At 33.8% G+C, this 23744-nt stretch overlaps 1 protein-coding gene across 2 annotated transcripts in view; it reads right to left on the bottom strand.

Annotated features, from left to right (window-relative positions):
• Positions 1-23744, bottom strand: part of Lrp6 (LDL receptor related protein 6) — a 167543-nt gene that overhangs the window by 15358 nt on the left and 128441 nt on the right. For both annotated transcript variants that reach the window (XM_078015223.1, XM_078015224.1), the window contains 5 exons: positions 22762-22973; positions 20972-21162; positions 13771-13980; positions 11396-11521; positions 437-673 (listed from right to left, as the gene is read on the bottom strand). In XM_078015223.1, coding sequence (XP_077871349.1) covers positions 437-673; positions 11396-11521; positions 13771-13980; positions 20972-21162; positions 22762-22973 — 976 coding nt within the window. The remainder of the gene's footprint in view (positions 1-436; positions 674-11395; positions 11522-13770; positions 13981-20971; positions 21163-22761; positions 22974-23744) is intronic.

Below are 23744 nucleotides of genomic sequence, written 5' to 3'. Positions count from 1 at the left end.
GTAAAACCTTATGCGTGTGAAATGAATTCAAGTAATTTGGAACATGGTATATGTTCATGGTACGTTCAAACATACTAGAAACACCCCAAAATCTACCACCAGTATTTACACTGGATTTTTAAAATATTTGTTTTTTTAGTTTTAAGTGGACACAATATGTTTTTTTTTAAATTGTTTTTTAGTTGTAGTTGGACACAATACCTTTATTTTACTTATTTTTATATGGTGCTGAGGATCAAACCCAGGGCCTCTAACGCTAAGCCATAATCCCAGCCCAACACAATGTCTTTATTTTATATTTATGTGGTGCTGAGGATCAAACCCCATGCCTCATGCATGCTATGTGAGCACTCTATACCACTGAGCCACAACCCCAGCCCTGCAATGAATTTTAAACAACTTTATGGAAAAAGAATTTTCTGAGAAGTTTGATTACCTTCACAATTCTTCTCATCTGATTTATCCTGGCAATTTGCATCTCCATTGCATCGGAGGGCACCATCAATACACTGCCCACTGGCACATTGGAACTGGGACTCTGAGCATACAGGACAATTGAGTTCATCACTGTGGTCTTCACATTCAGTAAACCCATCACACCGCCAGGCCACAGGGATACAGTCAATTTCCCCAGTGAAACAAGTAAACTGCTGAGGAGAACATGTTGGGGGTTCTTCAAATGAAAAAGGAGGAGAAACAAAAGCATAGCAAAGGTCAAACATCTATACTCAAATGAATTCATTTAATAATTAACATATACAAAGCACTTTATGATTTCAAACATAACCTAGGAAAATCACTATAATCACCAACCTCCAACTTTAAACAAATTTTTCTATTATTTGTTTGTGCTGCTTAAACTTGAACCCAAGGCTTTATGCATACTAGGCAATCACTGCACCACTGACCTACATTCCTAGCCCTCCAAACATTTTAAAGTTAGCCTAGAACTAATAACTTTCCTAGCTCTGAGGTTCTAGAGTGGTCCATGGTCTCCTCAGGATCCCTGACACCTTTTCAGTGGATATGCTATGCTAGAACTATTTTAGCAATAGTTCTAAGTGTCATTTGCTTTTTTTCACTACATTTGCATAGATGCTACAAAAGGAATGGTGAAACTGTTGGTATCTTGGCAGACTCAAGGCAATTGCACCAAGTTATACTGGCAGTTACTGTACTCTGCATAGCCACGAACCTACAGTTTAAGCGGAAAAAAAAAAAAAAAGCCAGTTTCACTTAAGAAGGTTTGTGTTGTGCACCTCTGTAATCCCAGTTACTTGAGAAGTCGAGACAGGAAGATTGTTAAATTCCTGGGCAACTCTGTGACACCCTGACTCAAAATAAATTGTTGCTCAGAGGTAGAATATTTCTGGGCTTAATATCCAGTACTTCAGGGAAAATTGTTTGTGAAGAATCAATAAAAATATTAAATTTATTAATATCTTTTTATTTGTTCTTTATAGATATACATGACAGTAGAGTATATTTTGACATATTATACATACATGGAGTATAACTTATTCTAATTAGGAACCCATTCTTGTGGTAAAATCAAATTCTGAGTGCATGTCTCTTCAATACCATTTGATGAACTGGAAATAACCAAAAAGCTCATGTTGCAAACATAAGCATAATAGTTTCTAGGGGAAAAGCCTTTCTCGAATGGTAAGCACAAATCAAAATGGAATACTTTTACTTGAAAGAGTAACTGATAAAACTATAGCTAATTACATTTAGTTATTAGGCAAGAATTTTTTTAAAAATGAACCAAATGAGCCTGTTTCTTTCTAATATTTGTGGCAAATTACATTAAATCACTATAATCACCAACCTCCAACTTAATTTCTAATTGAAATTACATTTTGAAAAACTTGTATCTATATAATACTTTTATCTTGACAGATTCCCAGTACCTTTTTTCTGATGAGACTGTTGGTAATATTAACAAATGTGATTTGTTTGTGTGAATGTGTATTTGTATGTTACTGGGGACCAAACCCAGGAGTCCTCTATATTCGAGCTCCATCTCTAGCCATCTTTTTTTTTCTTTTTTTAAATCTATCTGTCCATCCGTTCGTCCTCTGCCTGTCTATTTATCTATCTTGAGATGGGTCTTGCTAAATTGCCATGGTTGGCCCTGAACTTTGATTCTCTTGCTTCAGCTTTCCAAGTTCTGGGATTATAGGCATGTGTCACCATACCCAACTAACAAATGTTATTTTTTTGATATCATATGGTAAAATGGGTCAAAATGGGTGAAAATCTGAAGACCTGGGAATTTTTTAATGAAATTCTAATATTTCCAAATGATCAAGGGATAAAGTCATGCCTAGGTAAAAATATCCATACATCCATTCAGAGTACAAAATACATCTATGCTTTTTTGTTTGTTTGTTTAAAGTGTCTTGCTATGTTGCCCAAACTCCTGGGCTCAAGAAGTCTTCCTGCCTTAGTCTTCTGTGTAGCATGGACTACAGATGTGTGCTACCTTACCCAGTCAGATCAGTTCATTTTAATATAACAGATCATTAAAAGTTAATTGATAATGGTTTCAAATTGTGCACTGCAACTAAACCTAAAGGAAGCTATCACTTGTAAAGATTTGGTATAGAATCCCAGATAAATATCCATAATTATATGAAAAGGCTATTGTTGTAGTCTATTCTTCCAACTATGCATCTGTTGTAAGACTAATATTTTATTCATATATTTAGACCAAAACTACATATCACAACAGAATAAATGCACAGTGGACATTAGAATCTCGTCCAATTTTAAAAAGACTTACAAAAACATAAAACTTCTCACCAAAATTATTTTGCATTAAAAAGTTAATTTTTTAATCTTTGATTTAAAAGCATATAAAGGTTTATTATTATTACTTTTAATAGACTTTAAAGTTCTTAGTTTTAAATTCGGGTACAGTAAATATAAACACAACATATAAAAACAACCTCTCTAGGGTCCTCAATTTTTTAAAACAATTTTTTTTAGTTGTAGCTGAACACAATACCTTTATTTTATTTATTTTTATGTGGTGCTGAGGATCAAACCCAGTGCCTCACACATGCTAGGCAAGTGCTCTACCACTGAGCCACAACCCCAGCCCCTCAATTTTTTTAAAATGTAAAAATATACCAAGAACAAATAGTTTAAGTGCAGAAATTAAAGCTAAATTTCCTTGTTTTTATAAATGAGGAAACTAAGTGGAGCTAAGTGACTGCCCAAGGTCAGAGAGCTTCTTATAAAATAATGGATGATTAAAAAAAAAAAAAAAGAGATAAGAAGGCTATGCCCTTATTTCTAGCACATTTCTTTAAAACTTATCTGTTAAGTTTTCTAGGAAACACACAACTTTATTATGTGACTATGAATCAGAAAACTATCTTTAAAACAGAATATTACAGATTATAGGTGAACATTTTACCTGGAAAATCTCAAGAATTCTTTTCTAAGAGCCTATTATGTATTCAGCAACTACCAACTACTGTATGGTAGACCATACAGTGAATTAAAAATACATAAAATATGATCCATGTCCTAAAATAGTGAATTTGGTTTTAGATAGGAACTAATAAACATAAAACTGATAGCATTACTCTGAAGTGTATGTCATGAAAACTGTGGTAACAAGTGCTCTAATTCCAAAAAAGAGGAGACAAGAACAGCTGGCAAAGTTTTTGTAGATTTCCAGGAGACCAGATGCTAGGCAAGCGCTCTGCTATGAGACACAAGTAAGATTTAGGATAGGCATGCAAGAAGAGAAATATATCCCTGAAATATCAGAAGAAAAGCCACAGAAGCAAATCAAAAAAGAACATTCCACAGTGGTTCTCAACTTCAAAACAGTCAAACAAAAATATTGAAGAGTAAGCAAGTTGAGAAGAAATACAAAATGAGATGGAGAGGTTAAGATAGGTTCAGATGAAACAATGTTTTAAGAGTGAAGTAGAGGAATTTAGATTTTATCTTTATCTCCACTATAAAATCAATACTAAATTACAAAAATATTTGCATACAAGTTTTCATTGCAATTTCAGTCTAAATAATCCAAAATTGAAAACAATTTAAATGCCTCCGAGGAGAGTAATAAATTGGGTATTGTATAATGTACAATACAGAAATAGAAAACATAAATTACCAATACTCAAATTTTATGTACTCTTAAAATATACTATGCAGGAAACCTAGACACAAAAAAGTTACATATAATAATTCCATTGCCCAAGGAAAGGCAAAACTAGTCTATGGAGCTAGAAATCACAACAGTGGTTACTATGGAAGAAGATAAGAAAGGGACATGAAGTTATTAACTTATTTTTGCAGCATTAGAGACTTAACCAAGGGCCTTGCCCATGCTAGGCAAGCTCTCTGCTATGAGACACAAGCTCTAGCCTGAGAGTACTTTTCTCAATGGCAAAATTCTATATTTTGATTTGGGTGTTGGTATCATAGTTGTACACTTTTCCAAGACATATTAATTATCCAATTCAATATACACATTAAAATAACCACAAATGAAAAATGAAAACAAAAGCCCTTTTCTAACTGGAAGATGAGATCCTTGATTCAGTTTTATCTGTTATTAACATAAAGGAACTTTTTCTAGGATTTGACTTTTAAAGTAACAGGCACTCTGATATGGAAACCTATGATTTTGTTGTTTTTGTTGTAGTGAAACATACGTGACATAAAATTTACCAATTTAACCATTTCAAAATATACAGTTCAGTGGCATTAAATAGATTCACATTATTGTGCAGTATTTGTTATTTTTTCTCCCTCCCCCAAATAGCAGAGCTTAATTTCTACCATACATGGGTGGCCCTCTGATTACTTTTTTTTTTCTCTTTAGACTGGGATTGAACCCAGGGTCACTTTACTATTGAGCTACATCTCCAGCCCTTTCTATGGTTTTTTTTTTTTTTTAATTTTGAGACAAGGTCTCACTCAATTGTTCAGGGTCTTGGTAAACTGCTCAGGTTGGCCTCAGACTTGTGGTCCTCCTGTCTCTGCCTCCCAAGCCACTGGGATCACAGGCATGTGCCACCAAGCTCAGCTTAATTACACTTTGGCTTGATTATACTCTATCTTGAAGTTCTTCAAATCCCTATAGTTTAAAACTAACACCTGTGGCTGCTAATCAATACATGCATTACTTATATTTTTAAAAACTGAGCTCTCTGCTTTCCAGCCACCATAAGATGAGTAGCTTTCCCCCACCACACCCTTTGGCCATGATGTTCTGCCTCATCTAAGACCCACAGCAGTAGACTCTGCCAATCCTGGGCTAAACCTCTGAAATCAAGGAAGCCTGGAGGTAAAAGACAGTCAAGCCTCCAAAACACAGACCTGAGGACTTGGGTTGTGGGAAGCCCCCTTGACAGACTTCTTTCTTTTGGGCATGCTGTGGCAGAATGTAAAACTGAGATAATAGTCTGAAGCCCCACAGAATACTCTTGCCTTGCCTGATTACTCAAATATTACCTTTTTTGAGAAAATTATGATAAATTCCTAATTCTTAGTAATCAGTCAGGGTTCCCCAGAAAAAGAAAACCAATAGGAAACAAACTAGGTGCTCTTCAACAGATGAATGGATAAAGAAAATGTGGTACATATACACAACGGAATATTACTCAAACATAAAGAAGAAAGAAATTACGGCATTTGCAAGTAAATGGATGCTACTGCAGTCTATCAGAAATAAGCCAGTTCCCAAAACCCCAAAGGATGAATGTTCTCTCTGAAATGCAGTTGCTGACCCACAATTATCGGGGATAGGGAGGTGAGGGAGTGTTTGAAGTTCACTGGATTAGACAAGGGGAAAGAAGGGCAGGGAGGGGGGATAGAAATAGGAAAGACAGTATAATGAATCAGACATTATACTCTCTTATGTTCATGTATGAATACATGACCAGTGTATCTCCACATCATGTACAACCACAAAAATGGGAAGTTATACTCCATATGTATGATACAACCATAAAAATGGGAAATTATACTCCATATGTATGATATGTCAAAATACATTCTACTGCCATGTATAACTAAAAAGGACAAAGAAAAAAGAAAACCAATAGGATGATTACATATACAAACAGATGAATTAAATAGTTAGATTATTTTAAAGAACTGTCACAGGATTATGGAGGTTTAGTGAGTCCAGAATCTGGTGGGGGAAATTAGCAGGCTGAAAACTCAGAAAACTACTCCAATTGGGTCCAGTGAACAAAGACAGTATGTTGATGAACAAAATGAACTGTTGCTGCAGATGAACCCTGAATGCAGACTAGTGGCAGAATTTTATTGTTCCTTGGGTGGGGTCAGCCTTTTAATCTATGCAGGCCTTCAACTATTTAAGTGTGGCTAACCCATATTGTGGAGTGGATTAAAATCCAGTAATTTTATCTCCAGTTTATCTCATCCAAAAATGCCCTCACAGAAATATTCAGAATGTATGACCACTATCTAGGTATCATGGTCTGACCATGTTGACACATAAAAATAACCATCACACATAGTATTACATCTTGTGATTATTTACAAACTGACTTTCATTTACTGATGTACCTATGACATTTCTATTTCAAATTGTAAAAGAATAAATGCTTTGTAAAAATAAAGAAAACATATCTATATACATTAAAGCAAAAAAAACCATTGACTAATTATATAAAAAAATTATACTAGATGAATAATTATTTGTAATGCATACTGTAAATTTTAACCTTTCTTAGCCACATTTCCAAGATCAGGTACTTGAAATCTTTCTGAACAATCTTTTATTCTATGATCTATTTTTTAAAAATAAATGGACCTTTATTTTATTTATTTATATGCGGTGCTGAGAATCGAACCCAGTGTCTCACACATGCGAGGCAAGTGCTCTACCACTGAGCCACAACCCCAGTACGACTATGATCTATTTTTTTCTTGTAACATTTCCTTCAGTTTTTTTCAGAGTTGCATTTTTTTGTGGCTAATAAATCATGGAAAATTCTACTAAAGGTAAATTATGGTCAATTTTTTCCATAATAAAATATGTAAATAGTTTAACAGAGTTATGATCACAAGTACAGTCTTTTTGTTTCTGTGTAGACTAACATTTTTGACAAACATTTTCAGGAGACATCAAGTCATTTGTCATCATTTGTAATTAATTTTATTTTGGTACCAAGATTAAACCCAGGGGCACTTAACAACTGAGCAACATCCCTAGCCATTTTCATTTTGAGAAAGAAATTGCTAAGTAACTAAGCCTGGCTTTGAACTTGTGATCCTCCTGCCTCAGCCCTCAGAGCCACTAGGATTACACCATGCCTGGCTCTTTGTGATTACTTTTTAATGTTTTATCAAATGTAAGTGTTTAAGAATACAGGAACTCTGTTATTACATTCTAGTGAATAATATATCCAGTAAAAACAGAAGCTCCATTCTTTTTATAAGTCAAGATACTTAAAAGGGACAATTAGATCTCAAATTTAATTTCACACACTATTTGAAGTCTCATTGTTCACTATGGTATGACTTTTTAGAGTAGCTTCTTTGTGGTGTGCCATACACATTGATGATTAAATAAATAATAAGTTGTACAGCTTGGTAAAATGTCACAAAGTTATCAATACCAATTTAACTACCACTCAGAAAAATTTCTGAGTTCCCAGATGTTCCCCTATATAGCTTTGTCATTATCATAGCTATTGTTTCAGCTGAGAAAAAAATAACTCTCTCCCACAAAGAGTTTTATTAAGCAGTGAAATATTATTTTATATGTATTGTTAATTGTTGATGGACCTTTGTTTTATTCATTTATATATGGTGCTGAGACCTGAACCTAGTGCCTCATACCACAACTCCAGCCCAAGCAGTGTAATAGTTAAGTAGTTCAGCATGTGTTTATGTGTGAGAGACGAAGTGACACAGACACAGTATACTCAATATCTATTTGATTATACTTCACAATGCCATCCACAGAAAGAAACACCAGGAGTAATACCTGCCTATTATTGTGTAACATCTGATCTACTTCTGTTTTGATGTGAAGATGATAAATTAGGTGAACTTATAAATGAGTTCATTTATAAGGATGGACAGTGTAAGAATCAAATACTAGCATATGTGTAGATCCTTCACACAAAACCCAGAACAACCATTTAGAAAACCTAGTGCCAGCTATTCACAGAGTAATGTAGTGAAGTGGGTTCTCTTAGGTGCATGGCTATAGGGTGGCAGATTCCCAGAAATTTCATCAAGAAAGCTTTTCAAATAATTGAAATTGCTGGATGTGGAGAAAGCAATAAATCACTTTGTTTTTTTCCCCCTTGTCCTGAATTTAGAATGAAATGAATAATAAGACATGGAAGACAGTCTGATGGAAAGATAGTATTGACTTCAATACTGATAAAACTAATCGTAGAATATAGCTTTTGTTTCCAGGCCAAAGAACTTGATAAACTTACCCAAGTGAAACTCTGCTAAACATACATACTACTTAGGATAACTACCTTGAATGGGCAGAGGGGAAATAACAAAATTAATCCCCAGGGCTAGTATGTTCAATAGATAGCTTTGCTAATTCAAAAATATGGATCAATGGCTGTGAGATCTTTGTCAACGAATAACAAATACTTCACTATTTTCTATAGGGAGAGGAATAAAGAAGGAATGAGGAAAGAGACAGTGAGAAGGTCACTGTCAATCTGCACAAGAAGCAAAACCAGAGGAATGGGGGTGGTTCTTAACATTAGTTGTTACATACAACCTCTGTACAGAGACTGAGTGTATGTATAAATGTTGCCTTGAATTGAAGGGAAAAACCTCAAAAATTGATTAAAAACCTCACAAGCCAGGCATGGTGGCTCACGTCAGTAATCCCAGCAGCTCAAGGCTGACACAGGAGGATCATCAGTTTAAGGCCAGGCTCAGCAACTTAGCAATGCCCTAAGCAAATTAATGAGACCCTGTCTCAAAATTTATAAATAAATAAATAAATAAATAAATAAATAAGGGCTGGGAATGTATCTTAATAGTTAAGTGCCCTGTATTCAATCCCAGATACAAAACAAACAAACAAACAAACAAAACCCTACAGTAATCACATATGCCTTGATGAGAATGATGAATTTATCCTCAGAATATAATGAATGAATTATCTGGAAAAAATTACTGTGCCTATGACTGATGGTCTATATAGTTTAAAATATTAATAATATTAGCCTTTCAAATAATATATAGGCCTTGATAAATAATCTGACTCCAGATTCTCAGTAATTATACATTTCTCTCATTGACAATGCTAAGTAAAATTCTAAGGGTCTATCAAAAATCAAAAGACAGGAAAAAGTGATTCTAATATGTATACTCGTAAACAAGAATAGTTGACCTTTATTCATTGTTACAATTTAAAATACATCAATAAAAGGCTGAAAACACAAACAATTGTATGGAAGGAAACAGTAATCATTAAGACAATTTTGGGCTCATTAAAGCAAGTTATGTGAGAATAACTACATTAGCTTCTAATAAGCCTACAAGATTGGTATGCTATTGAAATTTTTAAAAAAATAATAAGAAGTCAAAACAAAATTGGAAGAATAACACTGGCAGTAATTTTTACTTTTACCTACTAAGCTCCTACTACACAATTTAATAGCTACTGGAATGTTTCTTTATACCCAGAAGAGCTTGAAAAACAAGCTATTTTTATGACTCTTGTGTTATAAAAAAAAATTGGGTAGATTAAAATATACTAGATAGTCATTAAATAATTGGAGTTGTTTTTGTTTTTGGCACTGGGGATTGAAATTAGGGGCTTTCAACCACTGAGTCACATCCCCAGTCCTTTTTCTGTATTTTATTTAAAGAAAGGGTCTCCCTAAGTTGCTTAGGGCCTTGCTAAATTGCCATGGTTGTCTTTGAACTTGTGATCCTCCTGCCTCAGCCTCCCTGGCTGCTGGGATAACTTAGAGGCATGCATCACCATGCCCACCCTGGAGAAATTCTCAATATTATCTAAACTGATAAATCTGAACAGATTGGGGAAGATTTTTTTATCTAATAAGCTTGTATATAGTAAACAATTGTTCACACTTTGACTCATAATAAAAAGCTTTTGCTAAAGAGTTGGGGGGAAAAGTTAGAAAAATAAAATTTACTTGTAATCTGACTTTATCAACAATTTTTATAATTTTGAGTGTATGTTAGCTTTAAATCTTGACTTACAGATATATATTTTTTATGTAATTGTTATCATAGAAGAAAACACTTATCTTTTTCTTTCATTTGAGGTACTAGGGGATCACAGGCTTCACACATGGTAGGCAAATGCTCTACTGTTGATCTACAACATTTGAGTAGTCTCCACTTGAGCCAAATACATTTTTGCATCAACTTCATGATCACAGCCCTTAGAAGCTGCATGAACTCAGTTATTTTATTTAAGAATATCCCAAACAATAGAAATTAGATTGTTCAAAATTTCTATCACTGTAAGTAACAACACGACACAGTCTTTTTCCTTTAGTTGAATTAACTGAGAACTATCCCCAAGAGAAAGATTTCTGAATTAAGGGTAAGAATGTTATTATGATGCATGATATTGCTATATTATGATTTAATGAAGAAACGTACCAATCTGTTATACCTTGTGATTAAACAAATTTCACAATATAATAACTATACTCTTTTTATTTATTTATCTATTTATTATTTATTTATTTTAATCACTATACTCTTGATAGTTTAAAAAATATGATTGTAATTATTATTTTATTATTATTATTAGTTAGGTAAATAAGAAAAACAATAGCAAACTACTGATGGATAAAACAAAAGAGCATTCTTTTCACCAGATGGTATCTCAACAATAATACTTTAAACTGACAGAATCCAGAATTCAGTGGATATAGATTACAACAAGTCATATTAATTTATCTTGCAACACTCTGGGGAGATACAGAAGCTACTATATTATTAGAAAATATACTCATTCACAGGCTGAAAATGTGGTAAATATATATGCAATGAAATATTATTTAGCCTTTAAAAAGAAGAAAATGCTATCTTTACAACAACAAATAAACCTGGACATCATAATGCTAAGTGAAATAAGGCAAAGAAAGGCAAATAGCACATAATTTCACTTATATATGGAGTGTAAAAGTCAAACTCATAGAAATGGCTTTCAGTGAATGGGGGGATGGAAGGATGGGGGATGAGGGGATGAGGAGAGGGAGAAAATAATTAAAAAACCTAATACAATGCAGATGAATGGAACACAAATAACCAATTAATTTAGGAGAAAGGTTAATTTCAGTCCCTAATCACAGAAGGCTAAAACCAAGATAATAAATACAGTGACATTTAAGCTTCCACAAGAAAATTATGATGTATTTACCTCCACAAGACAGCTCATCTTGAAGCAGAACCAAGTGCATGGGGCAAGAGCACCTTGTAGTGCCATCTCCTTTTACAAGACAAATATGGGAACAGCCACCATTATCCTGGGCACAAGGATGCTGTCCTGGAAAAGGGGACAATTATAAAAATCAATTATTTATGAACTACATGAAACTCAAATGTAAAATCAGCTTGGACTTTACTTCCACACAACATAATTTCTCACTCCATCTCCATACCTACAAGAATATATTTATACCTAACCACTGTTACTATTTTTTATACACACACACACACACTTAAAAATAATTTTACAACACTATAGGCTTATGTTAATTTTGTATATAAGAAAAGCTGATCATTGGAACTAGAAACATTGTTAGGAGACCACTGAGACCTGGATATTATTCTATTTCTAAACATCTTATCTCAGAAACTTCATTTTTTCAAAAGATAAAATGATTTCACTTAAAAGGTATATTTTAGTGAGGAATCCACTAAGAATTAAGTTATTAGAAGGAAAAACTGAAGATTATATGGAACTGAACCATTCAGAGACAGATAAAATTACTGCTTGGTTAATTGCAAAGGATAACCTACAATATTACAAATGTCAAATTTCCTCATATTTGGGCAAAGTAAGAGAAACAAAACATAGGTAATACATTTTGAAATCTGTTTCACAAATTATATTTTAAAAAATAATTGTTCTGGGCTGGGGATGTGGCTCAAGCAGTAGCGCACTAGCCTGGCATGTGTGAGGCGCTGGGTTCGATCCTCAGCACCACATAAAAATAAAGATGTTGTGTCCACCGAAAACTAAAAAATATTAATTTTTTCTCTCTCTCTTTCTTAAAAAAATAATAATTGCTCTGAATTTTCTATTTAGCTTGTTTTACAAGCAACTTGACCTTTGTCATCACACACACACAAAACAAAAACAAAAAACCCAAAACAGCATCTAATGTACCATAACCTACTATTCAACTCTCATCTACAATAACATGTGTTGTGCTTCAGTTTGTGCTGATGAGGTAGATAAAATCAGCCATCTATGAAAAAGACTGTCCAAAAGAGACATCACTTATTATATTAGAAAATACAACCTATACAGCAATGTCTCTCAACTTTTAATTCCTACACTTTTGATTAACAAAAATCTCATGGTCTTATGTTATTAGAAATTTTAAGGTATGTTTTCCTAAAGATAAAACCAAAATATATTAAGTTATATAAAGAAGATACTCTTTGCTGAATTTCTAAAAAAAATCCACTGAGATTGTCTGCAAATACAAATATTCATTTGTCAACTGAATGATGCAGGTACTGTCATTACTATCTTATTTCTATTAAAAGCCCAATCCAAGTTATAACATAAAATGACAAAAAATTCTTTCTAATTTTCAAATATCTTTAATTTTATATCTAAATTCATGAATTGTGGCAACCTAATGAACATTTGAAATGAAAAAGAAATGGCATTCTCATTCCCTCATTCTCTTTTCATGCTTCAATTCCACTGGAAAGCACTAAGCTGAGGAGGTAAGAAGTTATAATGGTTCTGATTCTAGTATTCCACTAAACATTAATGTAAGACTAAACTAATGTTTAGTTTACATAATGTAAGACCTGCTAGTGACTGCTATGAGGGCACTTTTGGTTATATACAGGCATTAAAAAGAAATTAAGCCAAGATGCTTAGTCATTTTCCAAAGTTTTAAAATAAAATTTAAAAATCATAACTATTTTTTTAAGTTGGGAATTAAAAAATTTTATCTGAGAAAAAAGTAAACAAGCACTTACTGATTAAAGTTTTCTCTATGTTTATATACTAATTGTAGTTTATTTTGCTTTTGCTTAAGAATATGAGTAATCCACAGTAAGCATATTAATTAATCATTATATAATTTTTTACTTCATTCAAACCGTAAGGGCAAGGAGGAAAAGATAAATAAATGTTAATACTACCAGTGTCTCTAAGTGACTGAGGGAGATAAAGAAAAGTCATGATAAGCAGAGTTAATACTTAGTCTTTGTGTGTGTTTTGTGTGTTGCTGACGATGAAACCCAGGACTTCATGCATACTAAGCAAGTGTACCACTGAGCTACACCCCCAGCACAAAATTTTTCAAATGAGCATGAACATGATTTTCTCCCATTCCTGCTTTACAAGGAAATGATTAATCATTTGGAAAAGATTCCAGATGAGTTTGACATAAAGCTTTAAAAGAAGGAAGATTTTTTTTTTAATGGCAAAACTAAAAGTATACAAAAATCTTAAAGACAAAAGAGTCCAAGAAGACATAAAAGTGTATCTTAGTTTCTTACAACACAAACAAGTCCTCCAATTAGCATTAGTCCATCAGCACTTACTGTATTCCTGAAGGTTCAGCTCCTTTACTGCATGAATGTCACTAAGCTGAGCAATTCGAGCCTGGACTTTGGTTCTGCCCTCTCGACCTGTCATGTCAATTTTTTCAATCATTTGCTGCTGCTTATCAATCCAATAGAGCCAGTTTTCAAACACAGTTAGTCCCACAGGCTGCAAGATATTGGAGTCTTCTAACACTATCCTGTTGGCACCTTGGAAAAGGAGAATATTCAACAACAATGATTAATTTGGTCAAATCATACTTTCAACAATTATTTAATGAATATCAGACTCTAAAAGTATCGGAAAGGAAAGCATGAGCTCTTTACCACAAAGCTTAAAAATCCTGCTGAGTATATATACACACATCAGAAAACAGGTAATAAATCATTAATGTGCTATCAAGAATAAACAGTAAGCTGGGTACAGGTATACATACACCTGTGATCCCAGCTACTCAGGAGGCTGAAGCAGAAGGATCACAGGTTTAAGGTCAGCCAGGGCAACTTAGTGAAACCCTGTCTTACATTAAAAAATAAAAAGGGGGGCAGGGCTGGGATTGTAACTCAGCAGTAAAGTGCTTGCCTAGCATGTGTGAGGCCTTGGGTTTAATCCTCAGTACCACATATAAATAAATAAAATAAAGATATTGTGTCCAACTACAATTAAATAAAATAAAATGAAATAAAACAAAAATAAAAATAAAAAGGGCTGGGGATACAGCTCAGAGGTAGAGCACCCCTGGGTTCATTACCAAGTACCACAATAAAGGGAGGGGGGAAAAAGAGAGAGCGAGCGCAATAGTCAGTAAATAGTCTAGTTTATAGAAACGGAGAAAGAATTTAGAGCAGCTTATTTTTATTTCAGTAGAGTCTATTTTTCAAACTTAGTTTTATGAAAACTCTAAAACAGATAAAAGTGACATTTCTGTAAATGAAGCAGTGGTGGTGAGCCCAGTTTTGTGCTTGACACACCCTACTTGGAGAGACCATTTATGAAGAACACTTGGCTTCTCAGAACACAGAAAGAAGACTGACTCACTGGGTCAAGTCTCACCCCAAGACAAGAATTATTCCTATAACATCCAAAACACAGAACTATTTAGACTATGAAGAATCAACTTGTTTTATTGCTTGACAGTGTGAAAGTTCTTCCACAGAGGAGGCTGACATCTGAGTTGACATAACCCATTCATTTATTCGTAGTTTCTCTCTCACTCAAAATAAATAAACAAATAAGATTCCCTTTCTTCATATTTCATGATTTCTAATTAATGAGTTCAGTTAAAGAAAGACATTAGCTTATATTTTAAGAATAACAAGGAGAGCTCCAGGAAAGAAGCAAGCACAATGCTAAATTTTAATAAGTGGAGAATAGTGAGAAAACCAGACAGGCAGGCATTATTTAAGTCAACATTCATATCCATGGCAAATAGATTAAGAGCAAGGTTACTTGTGCTCTCTCCTAATACTAAACTGGTAGTGATAAACAAAAATAATGCATAAAACCATCCTGAGGATCTGGAAGCACCAGGTATTTTAGAATGCAGCAAAGGGAGGATTTATATGGTTGGGGCTAGAAAAAGAGTATTAACTGAAAATATGTTCAAGTTAAATAGCTCCTGGAACTCCTCCCTTAGTCTGCAGAAGACTAAAAATAACAAGACCTTAATATACCAGGCAAAGACAAAAAGTTAGTGCCATAAATGGATTATCACAAGGGAATCACTTTTTTAAAAATCTACTTTCTAATGATAATACCATTCCCAACATCTTTCAAAAACACTAGGCAGCCCATTTCTTCTTTTTTTTAGGTACCAGAAATTGGACTCAGGGGCACTTAACCACTGAGCCACATCCCCAGACCCCTTTTTATATTTTATTTAGAGGCAAGTTCTCATTGAGTTGCTTAGGGCCTCACAAAGTTGCTGACACTAGCTTTGAATTAGTGAACCTCCTACCTCAGTCTCCTGAGCCACTGCAACATCACGCCCAGCCTAAGCAGCCTACTTTTATCCTAATACAAAAGACTGGAAGAATTTTCTATAGGAAAAACTATTAACTAAAGAACAAAAACAAACAAACAAACAGACCCTGAAATACACTAAAGAAAATAACTTCAGACAGTTTTGCCTATGAGTCCCATTAGAACTCCAGGCCTCTAGAAGAAAGCCATTGTAATCAAAGCATCTGCAAGCCTAAGTCAGCATTTTCAGTGCCTAATATTAAACAGACAACTAAGGATCACCAAATATTTAAAGAAAACCTCTGTATTAAAATTGAAACTGGCTGGGGTTGTAGCTCAGATGCAGAGTGCTTGCCTAACATGTGTGAGGCACTGGGTTCAATCCTCAGCACCACGTAAAAATACATAAAATAAAAGTCCATTGACAACTAAAAAAAATAAAATTGAAACTAATTTTAAAATTGAAATAAAAGAGAAAGACACAATTAAAAGCAGAAGAAAATAAATAAATTAGTCATTATAACCCTAAAGAATAGGATGCTTTGAGGGCAGAGGGAAAAAAACAAAACAAACCAGACTTTGCAAATTAAACAAGATACTGGAAAATTTTTAAAAATTTGTTTTTTCAGTAAGAAAGTTGGGTGACAAATTTAAAAAGCTCTCCAAGAAAGCAGAAGAAAAAGAGATGTATAATAGGAGAAAAAAATATTTATAGTCAAGAAAGTTCAGCATTATCAATATAAGCTATCTACCTTTAGTCACTTGGTAGTCATCTCTTTATATAAAACTATCTCAGTATCATAGTGCTTATGTTCAAAAAACATTGCTTTTGCTTAATAGTGGCCCCAAAGTACAAGATGTAAAGGAGGTACAGGGCATAAAATATGGAAAGAGAGATTAACTGTAGTACTCTCTGACTATGCTACAAGGCATATAGGAAATAAATAGCATGGTGTTTGGTACTATCCAAGTTTCAGGCATCCACTGGGGGATCATGGAACATATCCTCTAAGGAGAAGGGGGAAGACTGTAGATCTATGCAAGAGAATACATTCATGCAACAGAACTAAAAAGACAAGACTAGTGGATAAATAAGAATCTTATATATAATAAAAGTTATAAAACAGAACAGAAAAGATGGATTATTTAGTCAATGGTGTTGAAAAACCAATTTGCCAAATAGATTAAAAAAAAAAAAAAACTTGGTTCCTTGTAAGTAAGAGAAGACTCCTATATGTCTGCAAATAAAGTATAAGATCACTACAGAAAAAAACTATGAAAAAGTACTAAAAGCTACTAAATAAGACCAAAATAAAGGAAGGATTCTCATGGTCACGGATAAAAAGATTAAATTTATTAAACATGCTAATTCTCCAATACATATGTTACTAATAATAAATTAGTAATTTGAATACATAAAGAATTTCTAGAAATCTAAAACAGAAAAATGGCAGCTGGGCACAGTGGTGCACGCCTGTAGTACCAGCAATTCTGGAGCCTGAGGCAGGAGGACTACAAATTCAAGGCCAGCCAGAGAAACTTAAGGAGATATTGTCCCAAAAAAATAGAAAAGGGAAAATTAAAATGAGCAGAGGCTATGAACAGCAAATTCATAAAAGAAATGTGAATTACCAATAAAAGCATGAGATTTTGTTAAACCTCACCAGAAACAGGATAATAAAAATTTTTATTAATGTAATATATCTTTTAAATTTATTAGACTGGCAAAAATCTGTAAGTCTGACAATAACCAGATTCTGGAGTAGCAGCTCTCATATATTGCTAATACAAACTTCAAATTGATATAATCACACTGGAGATTAATCTATACCTGTTAATAGAAATATACAGATACACATACACATGTATGTCCACATTATATTTTAGAAATTCCACTAATAATATTAGGCCTTAGAGATATGTTTACATGTGTGCACAGGGACATGTACTATAGTACTGTTTTGTTTTTTCCCTTTTTTTGGTGCTAGGGATTGAATTCAGCCTCACCTACGCTAGGCAACCACCTTATCCATGAGCTACATCCCCAATCCCCTGCAGCACTGTATTTTATGGCAAAAAAAAAAAAATTTTTTTTTAGACAGTTTGAATAGCAAAACAGACAACAGAATAAAGTCACACAATAAAATGCTATTTAGCATTGAAAATAAACAACAGAGGTGTGGATAATCATGGATCATCTCAAAATCATAATTTTCCTGAAAAAAAAAAAGCAACCTATAAAGAATACATGATGGGACTATTTATATTACAAAATGAAAAAATAAATAAATGTGTGTGTGTGTATAGATATAGATATAGTAAAATAAACACAAACACCTCAAAACATACATGGCAAAAAAAAAAAAAAACCCCATCAAAAGTTACCTCTGGGATAGAGAAGGAGGAGAACAGAAGGAACAGAAAGGGTGTGGGGGGTGATATTAGCCAAGTTATATTGTGTGCAAATACCATTATTATGTATACCTCTAATGCACCAATAAAAAATGTTTGAAAAACAATAAAAGAAAATAGAAGTTAACTCACTGAAGACTAAAGTTAATAATAGTAGTGTATCAGATAATCTCTTGATTATCAGAAGTTATTTCCCAAACTTTCTTTAATAAAAATATTTAATATTACTTTTTTTTTTGTACTGAGGATTGAACTCAGGGACATCCGACCACTAAGCCGCATCCCCAGCCCTACTTTGTATTTTATTTAGAGACAGGGTCTCACTGAGTTGCTTAGTGCCTTGCTTTTGCTGAGGTTGGCTTTGAACTAGCGATTCTCCTGCCTCAGCCTCCCAAGCCGCTGGGATTATAAGGGTGCACCACGGAGCCCAGCTTAAACATGCATTACTTTAATAACAAAAACCAAACATCATAAAAGAAGAGAAAGAAAAGGCAAGGGTGTGGGAACCTATCTTCAATACTAATAAAAGAGCTGAAACGTGGTGGATATAAACAATTATTATACAAAACAGAGGTAATACAAGAGACATAGGAAAATCAGATCAGGGATAGGATATACCAATGCCAGACATGTGAAAACACCTGTGTAACTATGTATATGAATACTCAGAATCAGAGAAAGCAAAGGGGGACTCTGGTACCTAAAGAAAGGACAAAATTGTTTTGTTTGGAATTTTGTTTTTTTGATATCAGGGATTGAAACCAGGGGCACTTAACCTCTGTACCACATCCCCAAGTCCTTTTTAAATTTTTTTTTTTATTTTGAGACAGTTTCACTCATCTCCTGAGTGCCTCACTAAGTTGCTGAGGCTAGCTTTGAACTTGCAATCCTCCTCTGCCTCCTCTACCTCTGCTTCCAGAACTGCTGGGATTACAGGCATGTGCCAACACACCTGGCTAGAATTTTTTTTTATTTATTGCTTTTTTAAAAAAATTATAAATGTATTCAGAAATAAAAAATTTCATATAATACAATACTCTTCACATTTTAATATGCAAACATTCTAGACCTTTCTTAAGATATATTTGTTTACATATTTCAAAGTGAACATATAGACATGCCCTTATTTCTTACTGATATATGTGTGTGTGTGTGTGTGTGTGTGTGTGTGTGTGTGTGTGTGTGTGTGTGTGTGTGTAGTGTGTGAGTGTGGCAGGGGGTACATGCATACATACTATATAGTTTTAAATTCTAAACAAAATTGGATCTTAATAAACACTGTTGCATAATTTGTTTTAAAAATCATCCTTTACATCAGTGCATGTAGATCTACCTTAATCTTTTAAAGGACTATAATATTCTATACACTGATATAGTAGAATATTCCTCCATGAAAAATGATTACAAATGGTATTCATGAATGCCTCTGTACACTTGGGTTTATATTTCTCTAAGACACCCATTTAAAAAGCAAACTGCCAGGAATCAAAAGGAATGCTTGTTTTAAATGCTGATAATTATTGGCAAATTATCCTTCATAAGGTTCTACCTATTCCCATTTTCACTAAACCATTTGAGAATATGTTATTTTCTAGCATTCTGGCCAATGTTAACTACAATCAACTTTAACAAATTTTTGTCACTCTGATAGACAAAGTGTATTATTTTAAATTAATTTCCCTAATCACTAGTAAGGTTGCATAAAATGTTAAGATATAAGAAGTTAGGGTAGATGAAGTAAATATAATCATAGAGGACTACAGAGAAATGAGAAATTAAAGTAAATACCTTTAAAAGTAAAGAATGATTTAATTTGGTTAAAATATAATGTAAAGGTCAAGTTAAGTTTGAAAAATGCAAATATCAATTTATACCAAATTAAGTGTACATCTGGACCTTTCTCCTGTAGGTTATGAGACTGTCCTGAAGATTTTTAGAGTATATTGATGACATTTGTAACCATACTTCTGGCTGGGAGCAATGGTAAACACCTGTAATTTCTACTACTCAGGAGGCAGTGGCAGGAGAAAACCAAGTTCAAGGCCAGCCTGAATAACTGAGTGAGACCCTGTCTCAAAATAAAATAAAAAGGGCTGGAGATGTAGCTCAGTGGTAGAGCACTTGCCTAGCATGTGTGAGGCCCTGGGTTCAATCCCCAGTAACACCCAAAACAAAACAAGAAAACCACATTTTAGGTTATTATGTTTGTATATATAAAAAATTATGTTCATGGATGTTTATTTATATATATGGATACATACACACACACACACACACACTTCTTTTTTTTAAAGAATAGCAAGGATAGTGCATAACTGTATTTTCTTGTGGGTACACAGCATATTTCAGGAAGGATACATAAGAAACTGGTAACAACGGTTGCTTATTTTTTTAATATTTATTTTTTTAGGTGTAGACGGACACAACACAATGCTTTTATTTTTATGTGGTGCTGAGAATTGAATCCAGGTCCCACCTGTGCTAGGCAAGTGCTCTACTGCTGAGCCACAATCCCAGCCCCACACATACTTTTTTAAGGAAAATCTAGCGGGGAAACCATCAATCAGATGATGAGAACATGAACTAGAGGAGAACAACTAAGAGAAAAGAAAGATACATTAGAAATATACTATTACCCTATCAAGAAAACTGGCAAATAATTAGATAGTAAAAGAAAAAGCTTTTATCCAACCAACTTGATGTATACTATAGAAGATAAAACTACAAATAAATCTATCAGAAATACAATGCAAGAAAAATACAAATGCTACTAACAAACTATCTTAAAAACTCAAATCAAAATAGGGAAATACACTTCTTAAGTACCTGACAGATCACTGCTTTCAATTCGCCGGAGATCTGAGTCAGCCCAAAAGAGCTTGCCCAACCTGCTATCAAGAGCTAAGGCAACTGGTTTACTTAAGCCACTGAAAAAGAGGACCTCTCGTTCCGTTCCATCCAAAGCAGCCCGTTCAATTTTAGGAGATCTTTCCTGAAGATTGGTGAAGTACATATACCTGAAGAGTAATTAGAAGAAAATAAGAAGTTATCAAAGTAAGAAACCATGTAAAATAAGAATATTCTTAATGATTAAGATAAATAGAGATGGCGTTGGGGATGTAGCTCAGTGGTAGAGTGCTTGCCTACTAGCATAAAGCTCTTGGGTCTGATTCTCATCACTATGAAAAAAAAGAAGATAAATGAAGGTCAACTAATATCTTTTAGATATCTTTAAATCTGTTTTAATTTATTTTTAAAATTTTTTTTTAGTTGTAGATAAACACAATACCTTTATTTTATTAATTTTTATGTGGCACCAAGGATCAAATCCAGTACCTCACACATGCTAGGCAAGTACTCTACCACTGAGCCACAACCACAGCCCCCTAATTTACTTTTAAACTAATAAAAACTGGGCTGGGGATGTGGCTCAAGCAGTAGCGCGCTCGCCTAGCATGCGTGCGGCCCGGGTTCGATCCTCAGCACCACATACCAACAAAGATGTTGTGTCCGCCGAGAACTAAGAAAAAATAAATAAATGTTAAAATTCTCTCTCTGTCCCCCTCTCTCACTCTCTCTTAAAAAAAAATAAATAAATAAATAAACTAATAAAAACTGTACATATTAATGGAGTAACATATGATGTTTGAATACATGTATACATGCATAACTCAGTATAACTATCTTAATTATCATTCAAAATTCTTTTTTCTAGCTTTTTTTAAAAAAATATTGATCTAACTACAACTTAGTATTCACTGATTCACCTTTCCCCATTTCTCCCTCCCCCCTAAAATTTAATATTAAAAAGGTCTTCGTATACTTCTACTTTCATAGAAGTAAAAAAGAGCATACACAATTTCATAGGGAATTAACTTTCATAGATTTGAATATAAGAGTATTAGATACAGTATGCCAATGTTTTCAGAATACTACAATAAAGAAGAAATCAGTGGCCAGAGAAAACTGGACATAAAATTTTAAGTTCCTTTCCTATTAATAACTAAAAATAAGTTATATATTAATCATTTCTTATATTAACTTATAGATTTCATCCCTTTCCTGTAATTCTTTTTTAAATAAGCTACTTTCCCTGCTGAATTCCTTATCTTTCATTCAGATGCAGCTGAGTACTGAATATTTATTAAATGCAAAGCTCTGTATTAAGTGAAAAAAAAACATTAATTTTTGTCATAAAGGAGTCTAAGGTCTAATAAGAAATATACAACTGAAAAATAGTTAAGTAGAAGACAAACTGAAAAGAATTAAATATGAATAGAGAGGAACAGACACAGAGCACTGGGTATCTAGGACAGAGGAGAATCACATCTGGCAGGAGGTAGAAAGACCAAGGAAAACTTCATGGAGGAAACAGGAGCTGAAATGGTCCTGAAGGTATGGATCAAATTTAGAACTAAACCAAGAAAGGAAACTCTAGGCAGTGAAATCAAAGAAAATATAAGAAAGCTGTTAAGAAAATGCATGGGCAAGTGGACAGAGAATAATGAGCTGTTCACAGGAGCACAGAATATTTAAAAGATAAATAAAGAACTGAAAAGGAAGATTGAGAAGGGTCTCAGATGCAAATATATCTGAATGCCACTTTAGTAACATACCCTTTCTCTGGGTTTACCACAATGGCTCGAGGTCTGTCTTGCTCGCCTTTCAGCACCACTCCAATTGATCTTCCATCTAATCTGGTCACATTAATGACATTGGTAGCCTCACAAGTCCAGTAGATGTACCGGCTATAAATATCAATGCTGAGGTCATAGGGCTGTATTTCTAGGTTCTGATTCGGAACTGAGCTCACAACGACAGTAAAGCCCTAAGGAAAGAAAAAGTCACACACAGAAAGTTACAGACTCCATAACAAATAGCCCTGAGGTATCTACTCATAATGCTTCGCCTATGTGGTTACACACCTGAGAAGGAGCTCTCAAGTCTCTGGGAGCTTTTTTTACTGATACTTTTTTTTTATAGATAATGTACTTCTTTGTTAATATGCATCTCAAATATTCTGTGGGATTGTTATGGCCTAGGGCAGAAGAGGGAGCCGAGGATAGATTAGTTGCTCCAAGAACCTAATGATGCCTTGATTAGAGACAGAAGGAAGAAAGTAACAGCAACCTTCAGCGAACTGTAGACTTAATGGCTAGAACCACACCCTAGAAATACCTTTAGAGCAATGGTTCTCAATCAGGGATAAATTCTGTCCCTACAGACATTTGGCAATGTTTGGAAACATTTTTGGTTGTCACATCTATGGTGATGTTATTGGCAATATAGTGAGTAGAGGCAAAGGATGCTGTTAAACATCCTACAACATGTAGGATAACCCCCACAACAAAGATTTATCTGGTCCCCAACGTCTAAAGAGTTTAGAAACTGCTCTAGAAATGATAACACTAGTCAGGGCTACAAACCAACTCTATCAATCATCTCTTTCTCTAATCCAGAAACTCACCTCCAAATAAATAAAATAAATATATATTTTTTAACAAAGTCAATCATAGGAAGATTTATCCATCTGAATAAAGTACATTTCCTTTACTAGGACTTTACTATTAACATTCCTTAATGAGGTTATTTAATTTAT

This window comes from Ictidomys tridecemlineatus, chromosome 6, assembly GCF_052094955.1.
Source record: "Ictidomys tridecemlineatus isolate mIctTri1 chromosome 6, mIctTri1.hap1, whole genome shotgun sequence".
Classification (NCBI taxonomy): domain Eukaryota; kingdom Metazoa; phylum Chordata; class Mammalia; order Rodentia; family Sciuridae; genus Ictidomys; species Ictidomys tridecemlineatus.
This window is presented reverse-complemented; position numbering and strand designations above follow the sequence as displayed.